Raw genomic sequence first — 25,883 nt, 5'->3', positions numbered from 1 at the left:
AGGGTGAGACTCGATACCCCCTCGTTGCTACCGTCTTCTAGATTGCATCTTGGCTTGGATTGCGTGTTCGCCGTAGGAAAATTTTTGTTTTCTATGCAACGTTATCCTACAGTGGTATCAGAGCCGTGTCTATGCATAGATGGTTGCACGAGTAGAACACAATGGTTTGTGGGCGTTGATGCTCTTGTTATCTTTAGTTTGAGTACTTTGCATCTTTATGGCATAGTGGGATGAAGCGGCTCGGACTAACTTTACATGACCGCGTTCATGAGACTTGTTCCTCGTTCGACATGCAACTTGTATTGCATAAGAGGCTTTGCGGGTGTCTGTCTCTCCTACTATAGTAAAGATTCAATTTACTCTTCTATTGAAAACATTAGTATCAACGTTGTGGTTCATGTTCGTAGGTAGATTAGATCTCTCTCGAAAACCCTAAACCACGTAAAATATGCAAACCAAATTAGAGACGTCTAACTTGTTTTTGCAGGGTTTGGTGATGTGATATGGCCATAATGTGATGATGAATATGTATGAGATGATCATTATTGTATTATGGCAACCGGCAGGAGCCTTATGGTTGTCTTTAATTTTCATGTTGAGTAGTATTTCAAAGTAGTTGTAATAGTTGCTACATGAGGTGAACAACCATGAAGACGGCGCCATGGACCTTGACGCTACGCCGACGATGATGGAGATCATACCCAAAGATGATGGAGATCATGTCCGTGCTTTGGAGATGAAGATCAAAAGCGCAAAGACAAAAGGGCCATATCATATCACATATGAACTGCATGTGATGTTAATCCTTTTATGCATCTTATTTTGCTTAGATCGCGACGGTAGCATTATAAGATGATCCCTCACATTAATATCAAGATAATAAAGTGTTCTCCCCTCGTATGCACCGTTATAACAGTTAAATCGTTTGAAGCATCTCGTGATGATCGGATGTGATAGATTCAACGATTCACATACAACGGGTGTAAGCCATGTTGCACACGCGGAATACTTGGGTTTGCTTGACGAGCCTAGCATGTACAGACATGGCCTCGGGACAACGGAAACCGAAAGGTTGAACACGAGTCATATGGATGATATGATCAACATGTTGATGTTCACCATTGAAGCTACATCATCTCACGTGATGATCGGTTTTGGTGTAGTGGATGTGGATCGTGTACCACTTAACAACTATGAGGGATGTTGTATTAAGTGGGAGTTCATTAGTAATTAGATTAAAACATGAACTAATTATCATAAACATAGTCTGAGTAGTATTTTGAATTAATTTTGTAGTATTGGCATCCGTTTACTACTATGCGCTAGTCTTATAATTGAGATAGAAATACTGTTAAAATCTGACAAGAAACTTTACGGATTGGTACCGTATTGTTAAAGTATCAAGAATTGATTAAGTCCTATTGCAAACTTTTAGTAAACCTCACATTGTTGATTCAAAGAGCTATGGTTTCAATTAGTACCTAAAGTTATCTTGTCTCCGTGAAACTTGAAGTTCAAATCTGTTTGAAAAGTAAGGAGCTGAAAATTTAGTTTTCAGAAATAATCAAGGTATGAGATATATGTGATATCTAAGACCTTATTGCAAGATGATAGAATAAAGTTTGGTGAGACTACATAAACTCATAAGTTTTATGGGAATGTACGAAGGTTGAAGACGCAAGGCGTCACAATCCTCCAACTATTGGGGCACTAACGATATTCGCATATCCATGAAGTGACCATCTTTAATATGCACCGTTACTAAAACTCGTCGTTTCGAAGCATCACGTGATGATCGGGTGTGATAGATTCTACGTGTGCATACAACGGGTGCAAGCTAGATTTGCACATGCAAATACCAAGGTTAAAACTTTACGAGCCTAGCATGTACAGACATGGTCTCGGAAAGTCGTCATGATATGATGGATAAAATTATGAGTGAAATTGTTCATCATATTACAAAGTTACTAATAGTGAAATCTGGAACACTTGTCATATGATGATCAACTTCAAAGTAAGAACCTCAAGGTTATTGGTATTTGACCAACAAACCTAGAAGTTATTGATGTTGAAGTGTTTTTCTGAATAATGAGGAAAACTAAAAGAGAAACTGCAAAAGATATATTGGCAGAAAGAAAAGAAAAGACTAGAAAGTCTAGCTCAGGTGTATATAAATGATATACATGTTATGGTTGTATTCCTAGTTAAGTCACACTATGAAATTCTTGGGTATTAGTACTATATTGATTGGTATGAAGTGTCATACAAAACAACGCAATATAAGAAAACAATGGCCTAAGTGACTGACAAGGAATATGATAGAAATGCACGTCTGGAACAAAATAAAGTGTTATTATGTTCGTCGTTAGCATTCTATCTAGCCCTTAGAATTTATAATAAAGAACTTAATAATTGTTATTTTGCTCTGGTCAAATGAAAACAATGAGTTGTTTAAATTATGACATTACTCCATGTACGATGGATAAGTTATTATAAATCTTAATGGTGAAACACACATATATAACACTGACGCTAAAATGCCATAAGGCAAATGATTTGAATTCCACTTATTTGTGGAACCGCCATTTAGGTCATGTTAGAAAGGAACGCATGAAGGAACTCCATGCAAATGGATTTTTGGAGTCATTTGATTTTTTGAATCATTTAGCGCTTGCAAATCTTTTCTAAAAGAGAATGACTAAAATACCATTTATAGGCCAAGAGTTGAACGGGCAACTAACTTAGTGAAAACATACATGATGATGTATGTGGTTCACTGGACATAGTTGTGTGCGGGAGATTCTTCTACTTCATGAAAACTTCAAACAATGAATTGAATATATATATGTGGATATATTCGATAAGGAAGAAGTTTGAAACATTTGAATGGATTCAAATAAATTTCAGCATGAAGTGGAAATCATCGTAATAGAAAAGTCAAATATCTATGATTGGATCATGGTGAAAATATTTGAATTACGAGTTTTAGCGAACATCTAAGAGAGTCATGAAATTGTTCTACAACTCACATTTCTTGGAGCATCATAATGATGATATAGTATCCGAGAGATGTATCCAAGCCTTGTTGGATTAATGATGAGATAAAATATTATGACGCCATTATATTTTTGTGGATTATGCTTTAGTGACTACCGCTTTTACACTGAATAGAGCATCATCATGATCCGTTGAAATGACATCATACGAGTTATGACATGGGTATAAACCCTAGTAGTCTTTTCTTAAATTTTGGTATGCATAGCACAAGTAAATAAGTTTACAACCAAAATCGGATTAATGTCTTTGTTGGTTATCCCAGAGATTTGATTGGGAATTCTTCCCACGAGACAAAGACAAAAGTGTTTGTCAATGTTTCTTATTTCCAAGAAATTGTTTCTAGTGAAGTATTTGAGTGGGAGGACAATAGAACTTGATAAGGTTCATGAACCTGAGCATAATGATCAGAGTAGCGCAGCATCGGAAACTGGTTCCGGAAGCGACCGCGACGATCATGGCTCCCATGACTACAAAGTGTTTTAGCCATGGAGATCGAAGTACATATTGAACCTTATAGGTATGGTTTACTTTGTGATCAAATAAATGATTTGTGGACAAAGGATTGATTTTGAACAATAATAAACCAACTACAAACAAAGAAGTTATGATGGGCCCTGACTCCGTTAAAATGGCCTTACGCCATGAAATCCATAATAGATGAATACTTTTTGAAAGTAAATGGATCTATAGACTTGGATGAAATATCCTTAAAGAAGCTCGACTTGTCGAAAAATTGTTTACGACAAAGTTCAAAGAGTTGACTACGATAAGATTAGATCTTCCGTAGCAATGCTTATAGTCTATGTGGATTATTCTAGTAATCACTACATATTTCTTTTATGAGATATGATAGTAGGATGGCAAAATACACTACTTAACAGAAGTATGTATACAAGATACAACCAATTGTTTTGCTAGTCCGTAGAATACTAGATAGGAATACGAACTTCAATTGGATGAAGTGAGTATTACGGAGTTGGAATCTTCACCAGATGAAATAGTCAAAGAGTTTTTGATTTCATCAGAAATGATGAAGAGGCTTGCATTTGCAAGAAATTAAGTGGGAGCGCTAAGACATATTTATAATACTTTATGTAGATGACATATAGTTGGTTGTAAATAATGTAATTATATACTTGATTAAAATGTTTCATTGAAAATTAACTTCAATGAAAGGATATGGACTAAAACATATTTAGTGTCAAGATCTATGAAGATAGATTAAAACACATGATAAGTTTAAGTCAAAGTACATAGAATGGATATTGAAATAGTTCAATATAGAAATATTAAGAAAATGTTCTTGTCATGTGAAGGTTTAAACAAAACTTGAGTGTATCTGACACTCGATGAGTAAAAACACATGAGTGATTTTAGATCACAAATAATATGTACAAAATCAGATATCTTGTGCTCTAAAATGTTATGAGCATATACCGGAATGATTCATAAGATGATCATGGGACGACAGTAAGAATATCCTTGAGTACTTTAGAAGAACTAAGGATATATATATATATATATTTGTATGAAGAAATGACAAACAAATCACTGTAAGGTGTTACACCGATATTGGTTTTGTCACATATAAAATATAATTTCAATCTCAAATTAGACTAAGTGTTGTTTAAAAGGTAGCACAATGAGCTAGAAGTTGTCTATGCTAGATTTAGAAGAGTTCTAAATATTGTGACGGATTCTACAAAAGAAGGCAGAGTATGTCATTGTTTTGACAATGACAAAGGATGTTAAGTCAAGAAGTTCTTTGAGAACATGGTGTAGTTCCGACGGAATCAGAACTTTGAAGCTATATTGTGTATGACAATATTAGTGACATATTTCAGACCGCGGAATTAAGGTTCCACCAGAAGACCAAACATATTTAATGCCGACTCATTTGGAAATGAGTGATGCGTTGAGACGCAAATGAATTACAAAACACATACGTTTCTGAGCGTGTCAAATCCGTTGACTAAAAACCTCTCCCGTGAGCAATACATGATAAAACACTGGAAGGCCAAGGTGTTATATCTTTACAAATGTAAACTAGATTATTGACTCTAGTACAAGTGGGAGACTGAAGGAGATATGCCCTAGAGGCAATAATAAAGTGGTTATTATTTATATCTTTATGTTTATGATAAATGTTTATATATCATGCTAGAATTGTATTAACCGAAACATTAGTACATGTGTGATATGTAGACAAACAAGAAGTCCCTAGTATGCCTCTTAAACTAGCTTGTTGATTAATGGATGATTAGTTTCATAATCATGAACATTGGATGTTATTAATAACAAGGTTATGTCATTGTGTGAATGATGTAATGGACACACCCAATTAAGCGTAGCATAAGATCTCGTCATTAAGTTATTTGCTATAAACTTTCGATACATAGTTACCTAGTCCTTATGACCATGAGATCATGTAAATCACTTATACCGGAAAGGTACTTTGATTACACCAAACACCACTGCGTAAATGGGTGGCTATAAAGGTGGGATTAAGTATCCGGAAAGTATGAGTTGAGGCATATGGATCAAAAGTGGGATTTGTCCATCCCGATGATGGATAGATATACTCTGGGCCCTCTCGGTGGAATGTCGTCTAATGTCTTGCAAGCATATGAATAAGTTCATAAGAGACCACATACCACGGTACGAGTAAAGAGTACTTGTCAGGAGATGAGGTTGAACAAGGTATAGAGTGATACCGAAGATCAAACCTCGGACAAGTAAAATATCGCGAGACAAAGGGAATTGGTAATGTATGTGAATGGTTCATTCGATCACTAAAGTCATCGTTGAATATGTGGGAGCCATTATGGATCTCCAGATCCCGCTATTGGTTATTGGTCGGAGTGAGTACTCAACCATGTCCGCATAGTTCTCGAACCGTAGGGTGACACACTTAAAGTTGGATGTTGAAATGGTAGCACTTGAAATATGGAATGGAGTTCGAATATTTGTTCGGAGTCCCGGATGAGATCTCGGACATCACGAGGAGTTCCGGAATGGTCCGAAGAATAAGATTCATATATAGGATGTCATTTTATGTGAAATAAAATGTCGCGGAAGGTTCTATGGAAGGTTCTAGAAGGTTCTAGAAAAGTCCGGAAGAAACCACCAAGGAAGGTGGAGTCCACATGGGACTCCACCACCATGGCCGGCCAGCCCTAGATGGGGTGGAGTCCCAAGTGGACTCCACCATAGGGGGCCGGCCACCCCCCCACATGGGAGGTGGAAATCCCACCCTTTGGGTGGGAGTCCTAGTTGGGCTAGGTTTCACCTCTTATGGAAGGTTTTGGTTTCGGGTCTTATTCGAAGACTTGTACACCAACACTTGGGATCCACCTATATAATGAGGGGCCAAGGGAGGGGGCCGGCCACCCTAAGACCACAAGCTGGCCGCCCCCCATAGAGTGGCCGGCCACCCCTCCCAAACCCTAGCCAAGCTCCTCTCCTCCATATTGCCCGCATTGCTTAGCGAAGCTCCGCCGGACTTCTACACCGCCACCGACACCACGCCGTCGTGCTGTCGGATTCAAGAGGAGCTACTACTTCCGCTGCCCGCTGGAACGGGGAGGTGGACGTCGTCTTCATCAACAACCGAACGTGTGACCGAGTACGGAGGTGCTGCCCGTTCGTGGCGCCGGAACCGATCGTGATCAAGATCTTCTACGCGCTTTTGCAAGCGGCAAGTGATCGTCTACCGCAGCAACAAGAGCCTCATCTTGTAGGCTTTGGAATCTCTTCAAGGGTGAGACTCGATACCCCCTCGTTGCTACCGTCTTCTAGATTGCATCTTGGCTTGGATTGCGTGTTCGCCGTAGGAAAATTTTTGTTTTCTATGCAACGTTATCCTACAAGCAGACGCCGCCCCCCAGTCCTCGTCCGGCGGGTGATCAGACACCGCCCCCCAATCCACCTCCGGCGAAGAAGCAGAAGCAGTCCTGAGTTATTAACCCGGACCCTTATGTACCTAGAACCACAAAGATACCAGAGCCATCACTGAAGCCTCTCCCCACAAGGCCTTGGGAACGTAGTGCCGAGGAAGTCGACGCACACGCGGCTGCTGATTATGAGAAATGGAAGGCGGACTGCAAGAAGAAAAGAGAGCCCGAGCCCAAGCAAGTATTTTCTGACAAGGAAAAGAGCTGGGCTAAGTTATTTTTGAACACACCGTCCCAAGCCGCGAAGAATCTGCCTGACGACTATTTACGTGAACTTCGTAGGCAAGCACTCGCGTTCAAGAGGAACCAAGAGTTGGCGGAGAAGAAAGCCTTGGAGGAGGCCGAGAAAAAATTAGAAAGGGGGAAAGAAGTTGCCCAGCTCGGGGAACAAAGTAAACAATCGATCGCCCCGCTCATAGTGCAAGCCGCCGGTCCGGATGCCCCCGATATCATAGCAGCTGCGGCAGCACATGGATTGACTGTAACGAGTGCCAGAGAACAAGCGGCAGACTTAGGTATCACTCTTCGTGCACTGTTAGGCCTTGATGAGGCGCCAATGAAGGACGTAGTATTTACATATGTGAAGAATGGCCCTCTCGTCGAGCCTACGCAGGAAGAGGATCTACCTCGACAAATGAAAGGTCTGCTAAATTGGTACAAGGGTTACATAAAACTTAAAAACGCCAAAGACTATATTTATGCGGAAGTTAGATATGAGCATCACTTCAAACATTACTATATAAAAATTCATCGGAGTGAATTGTTCCAGCTGTTCAATCTGCGCGACCTCGACAAATCTATCATCAGTTGCTACGTTCTGTAAGTGATTTATTAATTTCTACCCCATCTCGTTCATTGCCTGCACTATATATATATATATATATATATATATATATATATATATTGTCCTAACTATCTTGTTGTGTACGCTATTATGCAGAATGAAGAAGCGGGAAATGCGAATAAGGAACATCCATGATGTTGGGTTCATTGACCCACAAATCGTTAATTCATATGTGTTAGAACACCACCCCGACGACGTGGAGGATGACCTGTGGCGGTTTTTTAGAAAACAGGAACTCAAAAGTGATATTCTATTTCCTTACCATTTTGGGTGAGTGTTTCTGTCTTGAGCACATTCTCTTTTGTTTACTCCATGCATGGTATGTGGCTAATCGATGAGTTATGCATGATCGTGCATGTATCGTGTCCGAGGTTCCACTTTGGATTCTTATGGTAATTCAATTTCACACCTCCACGGTTCTCGTCCACATTTGTCTGAATATGGATCCGGCGCTTTGGGCCGACATGAGAAAAATGATGCAAAAGTAATTATTTTCATTCATTTGCGCTCTATATCGATCGGCCTATTTCGTTCATCATTTCCTAATATCAAGTAACTAATTAATAACTCTCTTGTTCATTTAATTTTCTTTGCCTCGTAGGGTTTGGAGACGGTTCGTAGATAAAAAGGTCGGTGAATTCAAAAAAGAGCTACAATTTAAAATGGCAGTGCGGACGACTGGGGATATTCAGCCACCGGGGACCAATCTATGTGGATACTATGTTTGTGAGAGGATCCGGAGATACTGCAATGAGCGGGACCAGAAGTGTGAGAACAACATCATGAGGAATAACCTCCGGAAGACGCTTAGTCCAGAAGCTCGCTTCCGACCACTTCAAGAGGAACTAGCTGGATGGTTGGCGAGGGAAGTCATCGATCATAGAGAAGAACACCATTACGATGACGTAGAACTTCATATGCACTAAATTATGGATGGAAACTTGTTCAAAATTGTATATGGTCATCCGATATTGAATATATATTGTATATGGTCATCCGATATTGAATATATATTGTATATTCCTCTTGAATTCTTTTTGGTTCTAATTTCAAATTTGTTTGAAATTGTACATTCATATGCATGTATGTAGTACCGTAGAATATGTGAAACTCCTTCAAAATTAAAACCCAAAAGAAATAAAACAATACAAATTAAAAAGAAACCAGATTTAGGGGGATGGGGGGCTAAACCCTAAACCCTGCGGAGGCCTTTAGTCGCGGTTGGCCAGAAGAACCGCGACTAAAGGTCCTCCGCCCTGGCGCTCGCCTGCGGCCCACGTGGACGGGCCTTTAGTCGCGGTTCATAAGGAACCGCGACTAAAGGGGGGGCCTTTAGTCGCGCTACTTTGGTCGCGGTTGCGCAACCGCGACTAATGGCAGTTGCCAACCGCGACCAAAGGCCCTTTTTCCACCAGTGCCAGCCTTGATCCCCACCAATAGTTCATAACCATACGGGTCAGATCATCACACACTGCCATTGGTAGTTTAAAGACCCCCATGATATATGTCGCAATGGCCCGTGCAATAGATTTTATCAGCTATATAGAAAAATGTTTATTAGGATGACCGTGGTATTTTGAAAATCAAATGATCGATCATGTGAGCATTTAAAAAAAAAACATTACGTATGCTCTCAATTTACCGCAGCACATCTTTATAAGAATTGGAGGATATATTAAACCTAGCTAGAGAGCATGCTGGTTCCGAGCGCCGGTGAATGAGCTAGTTGTTGCCATATTTAACAAGCACATTAGCACAATAATGCTAGTTTCTCTTTTTGTCACAACTTTTTTTTAGATAACACACTCTACACTGCCAAGAAAACCTAGTGACTCTTTTATCCATGGATTTCCAACGTGCAAGAATAAGAAAAATAGAATTTTGTATGTCATGTTATGTGTTTTTCCATAGGGAGGGAGGTAAGTGTGGAAAAGCATGAACCATTTTCCACGTCATCGTTTTTTCTTTTGTGTGGCATTGATATTTATGAAATGAAACTCTAGTCTGTGTTATGGTTCTTGTAATACAATACCTTGAATGTGTTTTTTCTTACTTGCCCTATCAATATACACTTCCTAGCTCTATATGTGAGTAAAATTAATAAAAATAACTAATAAATTATGTTTTGCGCTTCGTGGAAATTTATGGGTTTTATTTGAATATTAAGCATTGAAATTAAATGACTCTCAATGGAAAAAATAGTGGAATGAGTACAAATGTAGCCCATTGAAAAAAATCCCTAAAAGTTATGATATTATAAATATAGTGGATAATCTTGAAATGGTTTTGAATAAAATGTCTTGAAGCTTAATGATGGGCACGAGGTTGTAGCTCCACTATCACATTGACGGTAGAGTTAGGTACAAGGGTTGTAAAGGAATAAGAAAAAAACACTAGTATTTTCCTGTTCCCTTTTTTCTGCGTGAGAAAGGCTAATTATCAGAAAATAAATATTTATATAGAATATACAAAAGAGATAAATGGCAAGTGTCCATTTGAAAAGTAGAAATGAGAAGCAAGGGTGGGCCTTTTTTGACCAGGCTACAGATTCACAAGGCCCCTGCCAAGCCCATGTAACACTTCTCCAAAGCCCAGGAAACGCACACAGAGAGGAGTGAGGAGCGCACCTCGTCCTCCGGCCCCAACCTCCCCTCTCCATCTCCGGTCCTCCCCTCGCCCCCCTCCTCCCCCAGATCTCCACGGCGAGCCCCCCCTACGCCCGCAGAGATGTCAGCTAGCAGCACGCCGGTGGACGCCTCGGGGGAGCCGATCCCGACGTCGTCGGTGCTGATGGCGGCGTCCAAGCACATCGCCGTGCGGTGCCGGCCGGAGAACGTGGCCTTCCTCAACTGCAAGAAGAAGGACCCCAACCCCGAGAAGTGCCTCGAGAAGGGCCGCCAGGTCACGCGCTGCGTCTTCAACCTGTGAGTCCCCTGCCTGCCTGGGTTCTCCTCTTCGCCAGCCCTTTATCTCATTCCCTTCTGCCTGCCTGGATTACTGATTCGTCAAATGTTTCGTCAATCGTGCTGCTCGTGATAGTTCAATTCGTTCGAGTAGGTGCGTCCCTGTGTGGCTGTCGCGCGTCACAACTTTGTTAGTTTGTGTCCGAATGTTTGCTGTGCTGAGATGTTCAGTCGGTGCTATCTTGAATTTGTGTTTCCTTTTAGAGGTACTAGCCGATGAGCATTTAAGCGAAGTTTGTGCCTGCACGATTAACCTATGCGGTGGATCGGTATTTAACACTCTGGCAGCCACTGGCAGTTTGTCACTCAGTCAGTGACGATCATTTTGTTCGTATTGTCAAGGATCTGATTACGCAGGGGATTAAACGGTAATGGCACAGGGATTTAGCTGACGGTTATATGGTGATACTTATATGCCTTAGGTCATCAGTTTGTACTGTGTAGCGAGAGTTCCGGGTTCACTGTGGTGCGATCTCGTGCCAAGGTTGAGGATATGTAGCGAATGCAGGGTTCGTTGCTGCCTAATCTCGTCCCAGCCTTGGTGTAGTAAGTAGTTCAGTAGTGAGTATATCAAATTATCTGGTCAACGGGAATGCAATTTGTTGTTTGGCTGCTAAACTGCAAAGTTATTATGGATAAACAGTTTTGCAGTGACCACCTAGTTTCTGATGATGGTATGACTTAGACCACACAGTTTTATCCTTCTGATCAGTTTATACAGAAGGGGATGAGCTGGTAATGCCATACTCGGTAGATAGCTCATTTTGCTTTAGACATGATTGCGGAAGTGAATCAACTCATCTCAAATAGTGTGGTTAATTGTCCCCAAGTTGTGTTTGCTCTCTTATGCAGCCAAAAAAAAAAAAAACTCTGAGTTGAGTTTTTTTCAGTTTAAATTCTTAGATACCTAGGTGGAAGCCTTTTAGTTTGGCTGTTTTCATTGTACTTCTGATATTCATCTGTCACATTGTCATTTTGGACAGATGGACAGTCAAACAAGATATGAATCAATTCTGATATATTCATTTGCTAGTGCAAGTTTGCAGTTGCACTCTGTTGTCTTCTATGTCCCATTTTCAGATGAGTAACTAACTAACTAACTACTAACTAAGAAACTATAATGTCCTCAGCGAAAAAATGCCTAAGATAACCAAGAGGGGTAGATCGATAGAGTGTGTACAGTGCTCAAGTTTATGGTTCTAGTCAAGATAGACAATGGACTAGTGTTTCCTTTGCCAGGTGAGACCCGCCAGTGATTGGTATCTTCCAGACTATCTCACATTGTCAGTCCACGTATATTAAGTATTGGCCGTATCTGGGAATACAAGTGGAACAACATCCAGTCCCAACTGTGAATATAGACACTAACTAAACATCCTGTGACAATGTTTCGTTAAAAACCACTCTACATTGTAAGTTCCATGTAAGCCCAAGCCATGATGCTATTTAGTTAGGTGAACTAAGCAGCCAGTGACTCAGTGTTATACTGTTGTTTTCCATGTAAACTCAAGCCATGTCGGTATTTGGTTAGTTGAACTAAGCAGTCAGGGACTCAGTGTTATACTGTTGTTTTGAGTTAAGAGAATATTTCCTCCCATTTCAGTGAAGCCAAATGATGGATATTTGGCCGTGCGGTAGCAAATCTATGGACTGATCAGCTGTCTAAAATGTCTTCTTTTAGAGTACATGGAGGGTGCAAACCACATTTGTAAGAAAATTATGCACTTAGTGTTTATTCTCTAAAATAATGATCGGGGTTTTCACAACATAGACGCTAGGCATAATACTAAACATACAACAATATTATGATCAATTTCGAAACCAAGGAGGGACCCAAGTTGTTGAATAATCTCTAAGATGTAGTCCCAACAGACGTAATCGGACGCTTTCTTGATGTCCAACTTGAAGAGGAGTGTGGCCTTTTTCCTCTGGTGAATCCACCTAGAACAGTTTCAGACGAACATGAAGTTTTCATGAATACTCCTCTTCTTGATAAAGGTGCTTTGAGGTGCATTAAAGAAAAGAAAAATGACCGAACTCTTGTGTGTTAGAGTAAGATGACTTAGAGGGGGTAAATAGGCGACTACTAATTTTACTCAATTTCATCACTCTCACGTTTTGAAATATCACTCTCACGTTTTGCCTCTAATTCTTGTCTTTGTGCAACTTCCACTAATCTGTCCCTACGCCGGCATGCACCGACAGCAAGGACAACAGTGTCTCCTGAACTGTCATCTTATAGATCCTGCACTGGTTGGGATGCATTAAGCTTTGGAAGCACCTTCATGACTACCCGCTTTTTGTTTCTTTCTTACTCTCCAACACGCTGCTGCATTGGTCGCCTTTATCTGTAACAATGCCAGACCTGTCCCTACTGTGTTATTGCCTCAGGGTGCACTCCTGTAAGTCGAGGTACCCATGTTACATTGCTTAAGTACTGTATCAGTGATGATATCTCTTGCTTGTAGTATTCCTGTGATCAGGTTGATCTTGGCAGCGCATATACAGGGGATCTTGCTTGTAGTATTCCTGTGATCAGGTTGATCTTGGCAGCGCATATACACGGGATTGACAAATATGGTGTTTTTTTTTTTTCCTTTCGTTCACGCTGTGCATAATTTTCTGCCAAGTCATTATATGAGTGTGACTATGGGGCATTGAGCAGTGATTCATATTTGTCTCCCATGATGATTACTGAACATGTAGCATTAGTGGACAACTCATGATATGGAATTCAATAGTCCTTGTTCTTTGACTTCTATTGTTTTCAGTATGTTCTGTTGGTCTAGTAAGTAGTAAGTGACCGTGCGAATAAATGGAGGCAAGATGGTTTACTTATTTTTTGGGGGGTTTGGTCTAGTGCTTGAACCTTTAGCCCTGCCATAGTAAGCTAGGCTGAATTGACATTAGATAATCCGTAGTTTGAGACTTGCGTGTTACTTTGCTCATTTGTTCTGGAAATCTTCCTTGTCCGACACTTTGAATGGCATAATGGTGGATTGCAGGTTAGGTTGGTGAGGTAGTGCCCCATGTTTAAGTTGTTTTCCTTCTTGTGTACTGAATTCTGTAGGTGTTGTATAGGACAATGGCAAGGAGAATAGTACGGCAACATGATGGTTGATGCATCTGCTTGCGTTTATGTGATTATTTCTAATTAGATATCAACACATCTGCACTTTTCCTGCACCCTAATTCAGGCATGTCAAAAGGTTGATAGGGGCATCCATTTCGAGTAGCAGACTAGCGGTAGTAAAAGCTCCTGTTTCCAGTGTTAATTCTGCAAATTAGACGTTCCTCCTCCCCTTTGTGAACTCCGGTGATTTCGAACCTTTTGATCATGCTTCATATTTGTAGACTGTAGAAGTCACTTTGTGACTTGTTCCTCTGCCTGCTCTACTTTGTCACTGATCACATTTCTGATGATGGCAGCTTGAAAGAACTTCACCAAAAGTGCCCCAAGGAGATGGACGCCTACGCTGGCTGCATGTACTACTACACAAACGAGTTCGACTTCTGCCGCAAGGAGCAGGAAGCCTTTGAGGGCGCGTGCCCCATATCTGAGTAGCCAGCCCCCTTGAGATTAATACCACAAGTGATCATCTTCTTCAGAAATAAGGAGAAAAGCAGGCAAAACAAGTTCATGATCTCCCATCTTTATTGTACTCACATGATTTCTATGGGTGAATGTTATTGAGCTGCTCATCCCCATTTACCTGTCTTTCTTGCCCAATCAACATCTGTGTTTTGAGTTGGATGCCAAAGTTGACTCAGTTGTAGTCCTAAGATGATGAATTGATGATGATGGTTCTTGCTTCTTTGGCTTTGGTTCATACCATAACGCTGATTTGTCGCTGCCCTGTTTCAACCAAAGCGCTCTTGTACCGTGTGGAGCGTGCCTGAATACCCCTTTGTCAAAATCCTGGTAGCAAGGGCATCTGCAGCGGATTGACCCATTTCGGACATGAAAAGTGTTTGTTTTGGTCGGGCGGTGGACACAAAATTGTCCTTGTTGCCTCATGTCTGTTTGGGTCGGGAGGCTTTAAGGACTTGAAACCCTAGCCCACTACTTGTCATCGTCGGTTAGCAAGGTTAGGTCAACGAGTTCGAGCATCTCCCATGGCTAGTTGGGCGCTGACGCGTCCATGGTGATCATGGCGCAGGAGGAGGAGCAGTATGAAGCAGGCAATAGCGTCATGGGCGGTATGGTGATCATGGCGCAGGAGGAGGAGCGGTATGAAGCAGGCAATAGCGTCATGGGCGGTATGGTGATCATGGCGCAGGAGGAGTGGTATGAAGCAGGCAATAGCGTCATGGGCGGTGTGGTGAGGCCTGCAAGGTTGCAAGGCTAGCCTGACCGCCTCATCCTCGGTGACACCTGCTGACGTGATCGCACTGGCACAACTAGGTTATGGCTGCGGCAGCTCCGATTGTTGGGATACCGGGATTGTGAGCCTCGTCGCCTCCTCTTTGTCCATGTCTTACAAGATTGTGAGCCTCGTCGCCTCCTCTTTGTCCATGTCTTACAAGATTGTGAGCCTCGTCGCCTCCTCTTTGTCCATGTCTTCCTGCTGTATCGGGAGCCGGTCTAGAGTTCCCTCCTTGGCCACCTCGGCCATGTAGGCAAGGTAGCCCAGGAAGTCGTCTTTGTCATCCTTGATTTTCTCGCTGAAGAAGAACCCTCTCTCGGGCTTTGGCGGCTCCTCCGCAGTCACATGGATGCGGCTCGACACGCGGTTGCGTGGCTTCTCCGGCTTCGCCGAGGAGGCTCTGGCCTTGTTCGTCGTTCTTCTTCGGCTTCCTTCAGGGAAACACCCTTCTGCCCATGGTGTCTGATGGAAGTTGCCGACGAACAGGGAAGGCTTGGCTAAATGTGGCAATGGGGCGATGACACGGGCATTGTCGATGATCTTAAAAAGGACGTCCGAGGGAGGCCTTCAATTTCCGATGCGAGTCTACAAACGCGTGCCTTTGATGACGGTGAAGAAGCCCAATAGCCGCCCGCCGGCCCTGGCACTGCGGTGAAGTCGAAGCGCGCCATCACAGGAGAGGACACGATTCAGGCCATGTTCCACTGCTAGGCAGTCCCGTGATGGCAGGGAGAGATCATGCGTTCCGTCCGCAAAAACGCAAATCGAAGCTAAATTTGGATCGTGATTAGCGCAAACAGATCGGTCACTATGCGTTGTTGCGGTGATTTGCAGGTCTATCCATTTTCTATCCGCGTGAACCTGTCATTGGGCCGCCGGAAATGCGCTAACAAAACAAACCCAAATCGTATGGCAAAAGAAAGAACGATCAGGTTCCATGATTTTTGTGCGAGACAAGTCCGAACCTACGATCCGATACTGCGTCCGTCTCTCTGTCGATGCATCCGTGCGGTTGGCCCGCGTGCTCTCTCCATGGATCTGCTTCTGCAAGCCTACGTGTAGGAGGCTGTAGCTACGGCATTGTCTCAGATCCACGGCCTGTACCAGCCTGCCATTGCCATTCATTCCTTCATTCATCGCGCGTTGATGAACGGCATCGAGAGGCATCACTCATCAGGCACGGCACGCGTGCCAAGGACCGAACGAGAGAGGTAGGCGTAGTAAATGTGGTTCAGCGAGAGCTGCGTGACAGCGTCGCGGATCCGATGGCGGCAGAGACAGTTCATGACACGAACGGACCAAGGCACTGCGTCGTGTCGTGCGTGCGTGTGTGCACGCCTCGTGGCCGGACGCGTCACGGCCTGCAGCCTTCAATTGTCTCTGTGACGGACGCTTCTGCAGCAGTAACGCTGTAACCCTAATCGCTTCTTCTTTACTGCGCCCTTGCCAGTCGGCATTACTCCCTCCGTAGCTCACTACGTGAGTGTTGCATTGCTGCTGGCTGTGTTGTGCGTGCTCAACTGCCCATGCCCCGGTTCAGTGATTTTTTTTCCTTTAACGATCTAGTAGTACGTTCATAGGCGTACACTACTTGTACCCATAATCATAATAATACATGGTTGGTACGTATACAAACAATAAAAGGAAGATACCATCGGTTGTACTGCTGCAAAATGCTATTGCCGTAACTACCAATCACACACGTCCTTTTGCCGCTATCAGAGAATAAGAGCACTAGCAGTTGGTTCACTCTTTGACGTTGAAGAAACCCCTAACCAAGAGACATTAACGAGCCGCAATAGCTAGATCTCGCCTGGTAAGGAACATCGGCCGGAGGAGCCCTCCGAGCTTCTTCGGCAGTGGATCCGGGGCAGCACTAGCCGGCCCTTTAGGCGGAACATGTAACGGTCGAGACCGCCGCACTTCAAGAGCAATTCATCCATGCCACCACACCACGACAACACGCAAGATTGAAGCCACTCCAATAACCTTGACTCCGCAAGCCTCTCGTCGACGCCAGCAATACCTCCGACTAGCAGGACATGGATTAGAAGACCATTTTTTCCTAAAAGCAGTATGAGCATCTAGTCCACCATAATGCCAACAAACAAAGCATGAAACATAGAAATAAAACACACACACACGAGAACTAGACATCCCGTCCCCTGGCGATGCCATGACAAAGATTGGAGGGGAAGGGAGCAAAGGAATCGATCGCAGGCTAGAAACCTTTGGAACTTGAAACCGCTTCGTGCACTTCTTCTTCGAAGTAGGCTTTCGCCCCGCTATATTAATATAGCAACCGACCGATACAAGATAGCAAACACCGCTGGGGCAAACAGCACATCAAGCCCAAAAGAAAGAAGAGAGAAAATATAAAAGAAACTAATGCCGACACCGATAGATTGACGAAAACGAAGATAGCCCGCAATCGCTGCGCCCTCCGAGAAGTCCCACCGCATCCAAGCACATCGAGTCATCGCATACGAAGCAACACCTTCAACAAGGAGGCGACGATGACGCCGCTGCTGCCCGGACTCGTCCTAGGGTTTCCCCCCGTATGTGGAGAGGATAGGGTAGGGGTACCCCCGACGCCCTTCAGGAAGGACAGACGACACCCGCAGGCGTCGCCGCGTCGGCGTCGAGCAAGCCGACAGGGATTTCTCCCGATCCCCAAACCACCATCACCCCAGACAACTCGAAGAGCTCCACCCAACTGCCACCAACTAGCATGCGCCACCACGATCAAGAAGCCATCCTCGCCGTCGCACTGTGGTCCCAGACACGAGGCCTCGAGGGAAGGAGGGGCACAACAGGGTCAGGGGAAGCAGCACCGCCGCCACGCGGGAGGGAACATCCTCCACCGCCATCGCGGTAGCAGACCGGACGTGCCAGCAGAAACACACCGAGCCCCTACTGGCCCGGCCAGGCCCGCCTGGCCGTAAGTTTCCGCCGCCACGCTGCAGCTGGCCGGCGAGCAGCGCCGCCACCACCCATCCCCGCCGCCGCCCCACGTTCACCTCCAGGGAGCAGCACCGGGCTCGAGGCAGCCCACCCCAACCCGAGATGGGGCCCGGAGGGCCCGGATCCGGGCCGGAGGGCGCGGCCAGCCGCCCGCCTGCGACCGGCCATCTGCCGCCCGAGCCACCTCGCTGCCCCGCCGCCAAGGAGCAGCACCTCCGCCTCGAGAGCCACCCGGCCGCGCCGGACCAGCACCTAGCCTAGGGACACCGCCGCGGGCGCCGAGCGCCGCGCCTCCTTGCCACGCGCGCGGGGAATGACCGGCCGCCGCCGCCGGCACCGCACGAGCAACGCCCGGCGGCACGCGCCGGCGGCGGCGGAGGGGAGGGGGAGGAGAAGGGAGGGCGGGCGGCGGCGCTAGGGTTTGCTCCCTCTCGCCCGCGCGGGGGGCGAGAGCGAGCCGAAGGGCTCGGTGCTAAGCTTGCTTGGCCCGTTGTTTCTTCTCCAAACCGCTTCGTGCACTTACGAGAGAGAGAGAGACGATGCGTTCCTGCGACGATGGCCGGTTTAGTGGAATATTGGTTCAGCGCGTACTGCTCCATTTAAGGTTACGATCCATTCTGAAATAGTAGACTGCTTTCTTCTTTCGCGACGTGAATGAACTCATCGGATGCTTCCGTCCTGCGCCGATCCCGGGGGTTGCCCGTGCGCGGAGCCAGCCACAGTGTCGATGTCGTTCACCCACTCCACGTGAGCAATGCGCCGCTCTCTGCAAGCCGTGTCGGGGCTGATGGGATCGATGGATGGTGTACGTGCGTGGGCGGGAACATGGGAACAAGATGAACAACCAAAAGTACAGTGGTCATCTTGCGAGGAGCAGCTCAGTATTGAGTTTCAAACAAATCCTCTTGTCCCAAACGGAGCCGTGCGTAAGTCACGCGTTCAGCGACTACTGCTTCTACCTTTGTCAACCGTGCTTAGTTTTGAAAAAACAGACCGATGAGTAAACCGGTCAACCGTCTGGCCGTCTGGGTCACTGATTCGCCGTCTCAACTGGTTCGAAAGTTGTGAGTAGCTGGCTGAGACTGAGTTGGGGCAGATGGAGAAGGAGGGGAACCTTCTCAAATAGGAGAAGAAGAAATAGGATGAGGAAAGAAAAAAACTAAAGGAGAACAAAAATAGACTATTGCCCCGTCGTTTGATCTTTTAAGAGCTAATGTGAAAGAAAACGATGACGATATGATGATCAAACAAACTTGTGAAATACGTATAAGAAGTTCTTATTGAAAATTATTGGCTAAAAAACCAAGCATCTATCTAAATTTAGATGATCATTTGAATTGTTGTATGAAACTATGTAAGATAAATTGAAACATGATTTTTTTTGAAAAGTGAACAAAAATATTAATATGCTTGGTCGTATTACGGCCGGCGTTCTGCAGGCGGCCCCAATATACAGGCACATCGTGCCAGCGTCTCTAATAAAGATTGTCCGATGCAGGTTGCGGGACGACCTATTGGAGATGCCGTGGAAATGTGGAATGTTGAGCTTTTTTTTTTGAAATAAATATCGATATATTAAGCCAACAAGACGCCAAGGAAAAGTCCCCTTTGGTACCCTGGTAAGGAAAAGTGTGCGTCTGAAACTTGCTGCTTTGAGATCAAATATTCGGTACAATCTCTGAAAGAGTTACATCACGAATAACATCAGCTCTAATAAACTCAGGAGGCCTATCATCCCAAACTAGACTAGTATTATTCTCATACCCATGCTTTGCTAAATTATGAGCCACCATATTTGCTTCCCGATGACAATGTTGGAAGATCACCAAGTCCATCCTACTAGAAATTTGAAAGCAATCAGCTAGCACTGCCGTATAAGGACTAAGCAGTTCAATATCTTCATTGCATGCTTGAATTAGCTCTAGAGAATCTGATTCAACATACGCTGAATAACATCCAATCTGCTCAAGAAATTGTAACCCTCTGAACAGCGTCATTGCTTCAGCCCGATGCCGAACACATCAAGTTATTCAGCAGGCAAACTTTACCAGCTATGGCCTCTCCCTTATCATTTCGCAAGACAATACCAGCTGATCCAGATCCATCAGCATGATAAGAAGCATCCACATTTAATTTTCGATGGCCCCTTGGTGGTTTTGACCACTTCACCTCCTTTTTCACTGTATTGTGTTTAACTGCACCAAAATTTGCTGCAAGGCGTTAATAGCAAAAGCTGAACTTTTTGGAGGACTGGCATTCTCACCTTTTACCAATTCCCTGCGTTGCCACCAGATGTACCAACACCCAACTGCCACCAATTCATGAGTTTTTACATTTTCCATCAAAGGCACCGCATAATTTGGAGAACAAAGAATATGTTCTAGAACAACCGACCCCGGCCTATCAATCATTATTGCATGCTCAATCATAGACAGTAAGCCAAGTTCCCGCCATACCTGCTGTGCTCTGGCACAACAAAACAAAAGGTGATTTATATCTTCCGGTCCAAGCATACAGATTGGACATTGTGGTTGGACTTTGATATGTCTGGACGCCAAAATCGCCATTCCTGGTACTACTCCATGTAAAGCTTTCCATATGAAGATTTTCACCTTGCTAGGAACCTCCAAAGACCAAAGTATTTCCCAAACTAGGTTGTCTTGTGATGAACCTTGACCATCTCTTCTCCTCACCTTTGATCCGAAATGATGATCCCACTCAATATAGTAAGCTGATTTGACTGAGAAGTTATTATTCTTTGTATGATGCCAAGCAACAAAATCCTCCTCAAGTTGAGAACTCATGGGTATTCTCAGAATCCGCTCGGCATCAACTTGTAAGAAGAGCATACAGATCAATTCTTCATCCCAACGATTAGTAGTTGGATCAATGAGCTGGTCGACTGTTTTATACAAGATTTGGCCTCTTCTAGTGATCACCTTTCTTGTCGGACTTGTCGGGATCCAATGATCCTCCCAAATATTCACTTTCTCACCTGAACCAATTCTCCAAACATGGCCTCTTTTAAAAGTTTTTAACCCAGCCAAAATACTTTGCCAGGTATATGAAGATCCTTTCTTTGGCCCGGCATTTAGTAATGACCAATGAGGATAATATTTTGCCTTCAGAATTTTTGCACAAAGAGATTCTGGTTTTGAAATTAATCTCCAACTCTGTTTTGCTAACATGGCCATATTAAAAGTATGAAGATCTCGGAAACCTGTACCTCCCTTTCTCTTTGGTATACACATTCTCCACCATGCAAACCAATGCATCCTCCGTTGATCATCTGTATTTCCCCACCAGAAGCTAGCCATTGCATCATTCATCTCCTTACATGTGGAATGTTGAGCTACTTCAGCATGCTACTATATCAAGGCACACAACCTTTTTCTATTTATTTTTTTCTCGATAAAGGGCGCTTTATTATGTAAAAGTTTTAAGCATTACACCAGACATCTGCATAACTAAGATGCACACAACCGTACTAACATTCGACATCGAACAAGACAAAAGGTAAACTAAAAAGGCGCAATACACGTGATCAATTCAGAATCAGTATGAACACTTAGGGTGGCGGAGGTCCCATCTGCATAGTTTGCTGCCAGCCATGTTGGGAAAAATCCATCGTAGTGCTCTCCAACCCTTTTGACGCCTTCATAAATAGGTGCGATTATCAGAGACGACCATGAATGAAGTAAAACAGTGCACCAGTAGATATTTGCAAGAGAGAATATTTTTTATCATTAAAAATATTATCATTTATACATAGCAGGAGTCACCAAAGAATGGAAAGCGCTCCCACCATAATAAGTATTTTAAACATATGATCTACCCCATACGTCTAGTTGCCAAATATATAAGCAACAGAACATGATGGGTATAAGGTAGAACCTATTTGGATATTTGATCATATAGATCTAGCAAGCTTTCATAGGAAGAATAAGTATTTGATAGTCTCATCACGATGACAAAATACACACTTTTTACGTCCGTGTCACTTATGTTTTGCAAGGTTATTCTTAGTGAGAATTAGAGCATCTCCACTCGTCCCCCCGACGAGGCCCCCGAGCGACGTTTTTTCCATCCGGACGGCGAAATTCGGCCCAGTCGCGCCCCCGGTTCCTCGTTTTCGTCCGGATTTGACCCTTCATCCATCCGGCGAGCCCACGCCATCCCCGCCCCCCCGGGGCGCGCTCGGGGACTCCGGACGAAGCTAAACCAACCGCCCACGCCCACGTGTCTCCTCTTTCGTCCGGATTCCCCGAGCCATCCTCTTTTTCCCCGAGAAACGCCGCTTGGGGAGCACACGACTGGGAAACTACTCCTCCCCACGCCAAATCTTCCTCCAATCCGGACGAAAAATTCGCCGGATTTGGGCGTGGGGAGCGCCAACGAGTGGGGATGCTCTTACACCTCTACGAACATACCACGCAAAAACCTTAATTTTCAGCGGTATCTTCATTTTTCAAATTTTATTATTATTATTATCAACTAGCATGTCATGCTGGATCAAATCACTATACATGGATTCCGCAAAGAATTTGCCACTCTTGTGTACATTCCATCAGGGGGGAATAGGTTCTACCAATTTTTCCTTAACTTGTTTGCAATTTTAAGCTATGTGGGTAAATTTAAACTAAGTGGAGCACCCTATATGACAAAAAATATATATCAAGAACTTCAAACTCGATGCATATCACAATTTAAATAAGTGGAAAGAAAGAACCGAAGCACCCGGAGATAACGATGTATCCTGATGTTCACTTCCTTGAGAGGAAGTGTAATATCCCAGGTTTAGAGACGATCGAGGGGTAGATTTTAGAAAGGGATGTGCATTGCATCGTAAAATCTGGGGAAATTTCGCGCTTTTAAAAGAAAACTGCATCGAAGGGGGACAAGTTTCTCTCTCAACACCTTACAGGGTTAGGGTTTCGAGAGTGCGATAGACTTGGACCTAACTTCACTAAATTAGGGTTTTCGAGAAGAGAGGGGAATAGTGCATCTCAATTTAAGTTGCATGATTGAATTCAATTAAGCATGTGTGAATTTCAAAATTCAAACATCAATTGATCATGTCATAAGTCAAATTGAGATCAATTATTAAATAAATAGATAAGTAAGTATATAAAATAACATAACACAAATATAAAGCTCATTAAGGAAAACTTGAGCTTTATTGATTCACACACAAGATACATTGTCAATTACAATATCTAGATTGAATTAAGGAAATTACAACACATTACAAAAATTGAATTTATGGAAAAAGAAAAAGGAAAATTACAAGCAAATGAAATGTTCTAAACTACACAAGTTAATCTTCATGAAATTCTTGTTCAAGATGATCTTGAACTTCTTCTTGATCATTTCTTGATCCCCGCACACACACAAATCAAACATGGTGTTATGTCAAGTGGCATTGCCACTTGGCAGGTTAGCAAAAACAATGGAATGGAGGGGATATGATCAAAGATCAGCCGAGCTGATCCATTCCAGAGCCCAAGTACCAAGCACACACACACAGGCAGCTCACACTGCATATGTGCATGCTAAACAACACACCAAGAGTGCTGCATGCACTCCACACACACAATGACCAGGGGAGGAGCACCAGGTAGTGCACTGCTGTCGACCAAAGGAGTGAGAACAGAACCATACATAAGCTTTTCACCAGCAAACTGATACGTCTCAAACGTATCTATAATTTCTTATGTTCCATGCTACTTTTATGATGATACTCACATGTTTTATACACACTTTATGTCATATTTATGCATTTTCCGGCACTAACCTATTGACAAGACGCCGAAGAGCCAGTTGATGTTTTCTGCTGTTTTTGGTTTCAGAAATCGTACAAAGGAAATATTCTCGGAATTGGACGAAATCAACGCCCAGGGTCTTATTTTTCCATGAAGCTTCCAGAAGGCCGAAGGAGATACGAAGTGGGGCAACGAGGCACCGCCACACTAGGGCCGCGTGGCCTAGGGGGGGGGGGGGCCCGCGCCGCCCTAGCGTGTGGGGCCCCCGTCAGCCCTCTGACTCTGCCCTTCCGCCTATAAAAAGTCTTCGTCGCGAATACCCCAGTACCGAGAGCCACGATACGGAAAACCTTCCAGAGACGCCGCCGCCGCCAATCCCATCTCGGGGGATTCAGGAGATCGCCTCCGGCACCCTGCCGGAGAGGGGAATTATCTCCCGGAGGACTCTTCATCGCCATGATTGCCTCCTTGATTGACTGTGTGAGTAGTTCACCCCTGGACTATGGGTCCATAGCAGTAGCTAGATGGTTGTCTTCTCCTCATTGTGCTATCATTGTTGGATCTTGTGAGCTGTCTATCATGATCAAGATCATCTATTTGTAATGCTACATGTTGCGTTTGTTGGGATCCGATGAATATGGAATACTATGTTATGTTGATTATCAATCTATCATATATGTGTTGTTTAAGATCTTGCATGCTCTCCGTTGCTAGTAGAGGCTCTGGCCAAGTTGATACTTGTAACTCCAAGAGGGAGTATTTATGCTCGATAGTGGGTTCATGCCTCCATTTAATCTGGGACAGTGACAGAAAGTTCTAAGGTTGTGGATGTGCTGTTGCCACTAGGGATAAAACATCAATGCTTTGTCTAAGGATATTTGTGTTGATTACATTACGCACTATACTTAATGCAATTGTCTGTTGTTTGCAACTTAATACTGGAAGGGGTGCGGATGCTAACCTGAAGGTGGACTTTTTAGGCATAGATGCATGCTGGATAGCGGTCTATGTACTTTGTCGTAATGCCCAATTGAATTTCACACTACTCATCATGATATGTATGTGCATTGTCATGCCCTCTTTATTTGTCAATTGCCCAACTGTAATTTGTTCACCCAACATGCTATTTATCTTATTGGAGAGACACCACTAGTGAACTGTGGACCCCGGTCCATTATTTTACATCGAATACAATCTACTGCAATACTTGTTCTTACTGTTCTTCGCAAACATCATCTTCCACACTATACATCTAATCCTTTGTTACAGCAAGCCGGTGAGATTGACAACCTCACTGTTACGTTGGGGCATAGTACTTTGATTGCGTTGTGCAGATTCCACGTTGGCGCCGGAATCCCTGGTGTTGCACCGCACTACACTCCGTCACCAACAACCTTCACGTGCTTCTTGACTCCTACTGGTTCGATAACCTTGGTTTTTTACTGAGGGAAAACTTGCCGCTGCACGCATCATACCTTCCTCTTGGGGTTCCCAACGGACGTGTGCTTTACGCGTATCACAAACCCTAACAGCTCCATCGACAGAAGCTCAAAGGGTAAGAACACCAAGAACAGCAAGAACAGGAAGAACAGCCAGAGCTGTTCAACCTATTCCAGCAACCACCAGAATCAAATCAAGCATCACAAGCTTTCCAGGAGGAGCAGGGCAAGCAAACCAAACATCCAGAAGCAAACCCTCTACAGCAACATATAAATCTAGGAGCTGGAGTGAGGTATACAAAGATCAAACTGAGCAAAATTATATTTTGCTCATAAATAAGCATGCCATGCATCACAGGAGCACAGAAGGGTAGAAACCCTGTTTGTGTCATCATCTGGCTATCTAGCCATTTGGTGGAAGCAAACATGGGGAAAGCCAAAAGGAAACTAACCCAAGGGAACACTGGTTATACCAAACTAGTGGTTTAACCAAAGAAATCCAGCATGGATATGAGCCTATTTAGCTAGCCAACA

The 25,883-nt window shown here is 43.9% G+C and overlaps 1 protein-coding gene across 1 annotated transcript; it reads left to right on the top strand.

Annotated features, from left to right (window-relative positions):
- Nucleotides 1-10,469: 10,469 nt before the first annotated feature.
- Nucleotides 10,470-14,632, top strand: LOC127295784 (NADH dehydrogenase [ubiquinone] 1 alpha subcomplex subunit 8-B). The gene is made up of 2 exons (XM_051325781.2): nt 10,470-10,778; nt 14,247-14,632. Exons 1-2 carry the CDS (start codon nt 10,582-10,584, stop codon nt 14,380-14,382), a joined length of 333 nt encoding a protein of 110 aa, XP_051181741.1. The 5' UTR covers nt 10,470-10,581; the 3' UTR covers nt 14,383-14,632.
- The last annotated feature ends 11,251 nt before the right edge of the window (nt 14,633-25,883 follow it).

This window comes from Lolium perenne, chromosome 4 (genome assembly GCF_019359855.2).
Source record: "Lolium perenne isolate Kyuss_39 chromosome 4, Kyuss_2.0, whole genome shotgun sequence".
NCBI lineage: Eukaryota > Viridiplantae > Streptophyta > Magnoliopsida > Poales > Poaceae > Lolium > Lolium perenne.
Note: the sequence above shows the minus strand (reverse complement) of the source record. Positions and strands in the feature narration are given on the sequence as shown.

What these genes read in the sequence shown, in the direction of transcription:
- LOC127295784 (XM_051325781.2), top strand. Translation starts at nt 10,582, where the DNA reads ATGTCAGCTAGCAGCACGCCGGTGGACGCCTCGGGGGAGCCGATCCCG. An exon ending in ACGCGCTGCGTCTTCAACCT is followed by an intron (nt 10,779 to 14,246) that starts GTGAGTCCCCTG and finishes TGATGATGGCAG; the next exon opens with CTTGAAAGAACTTCACCAAA.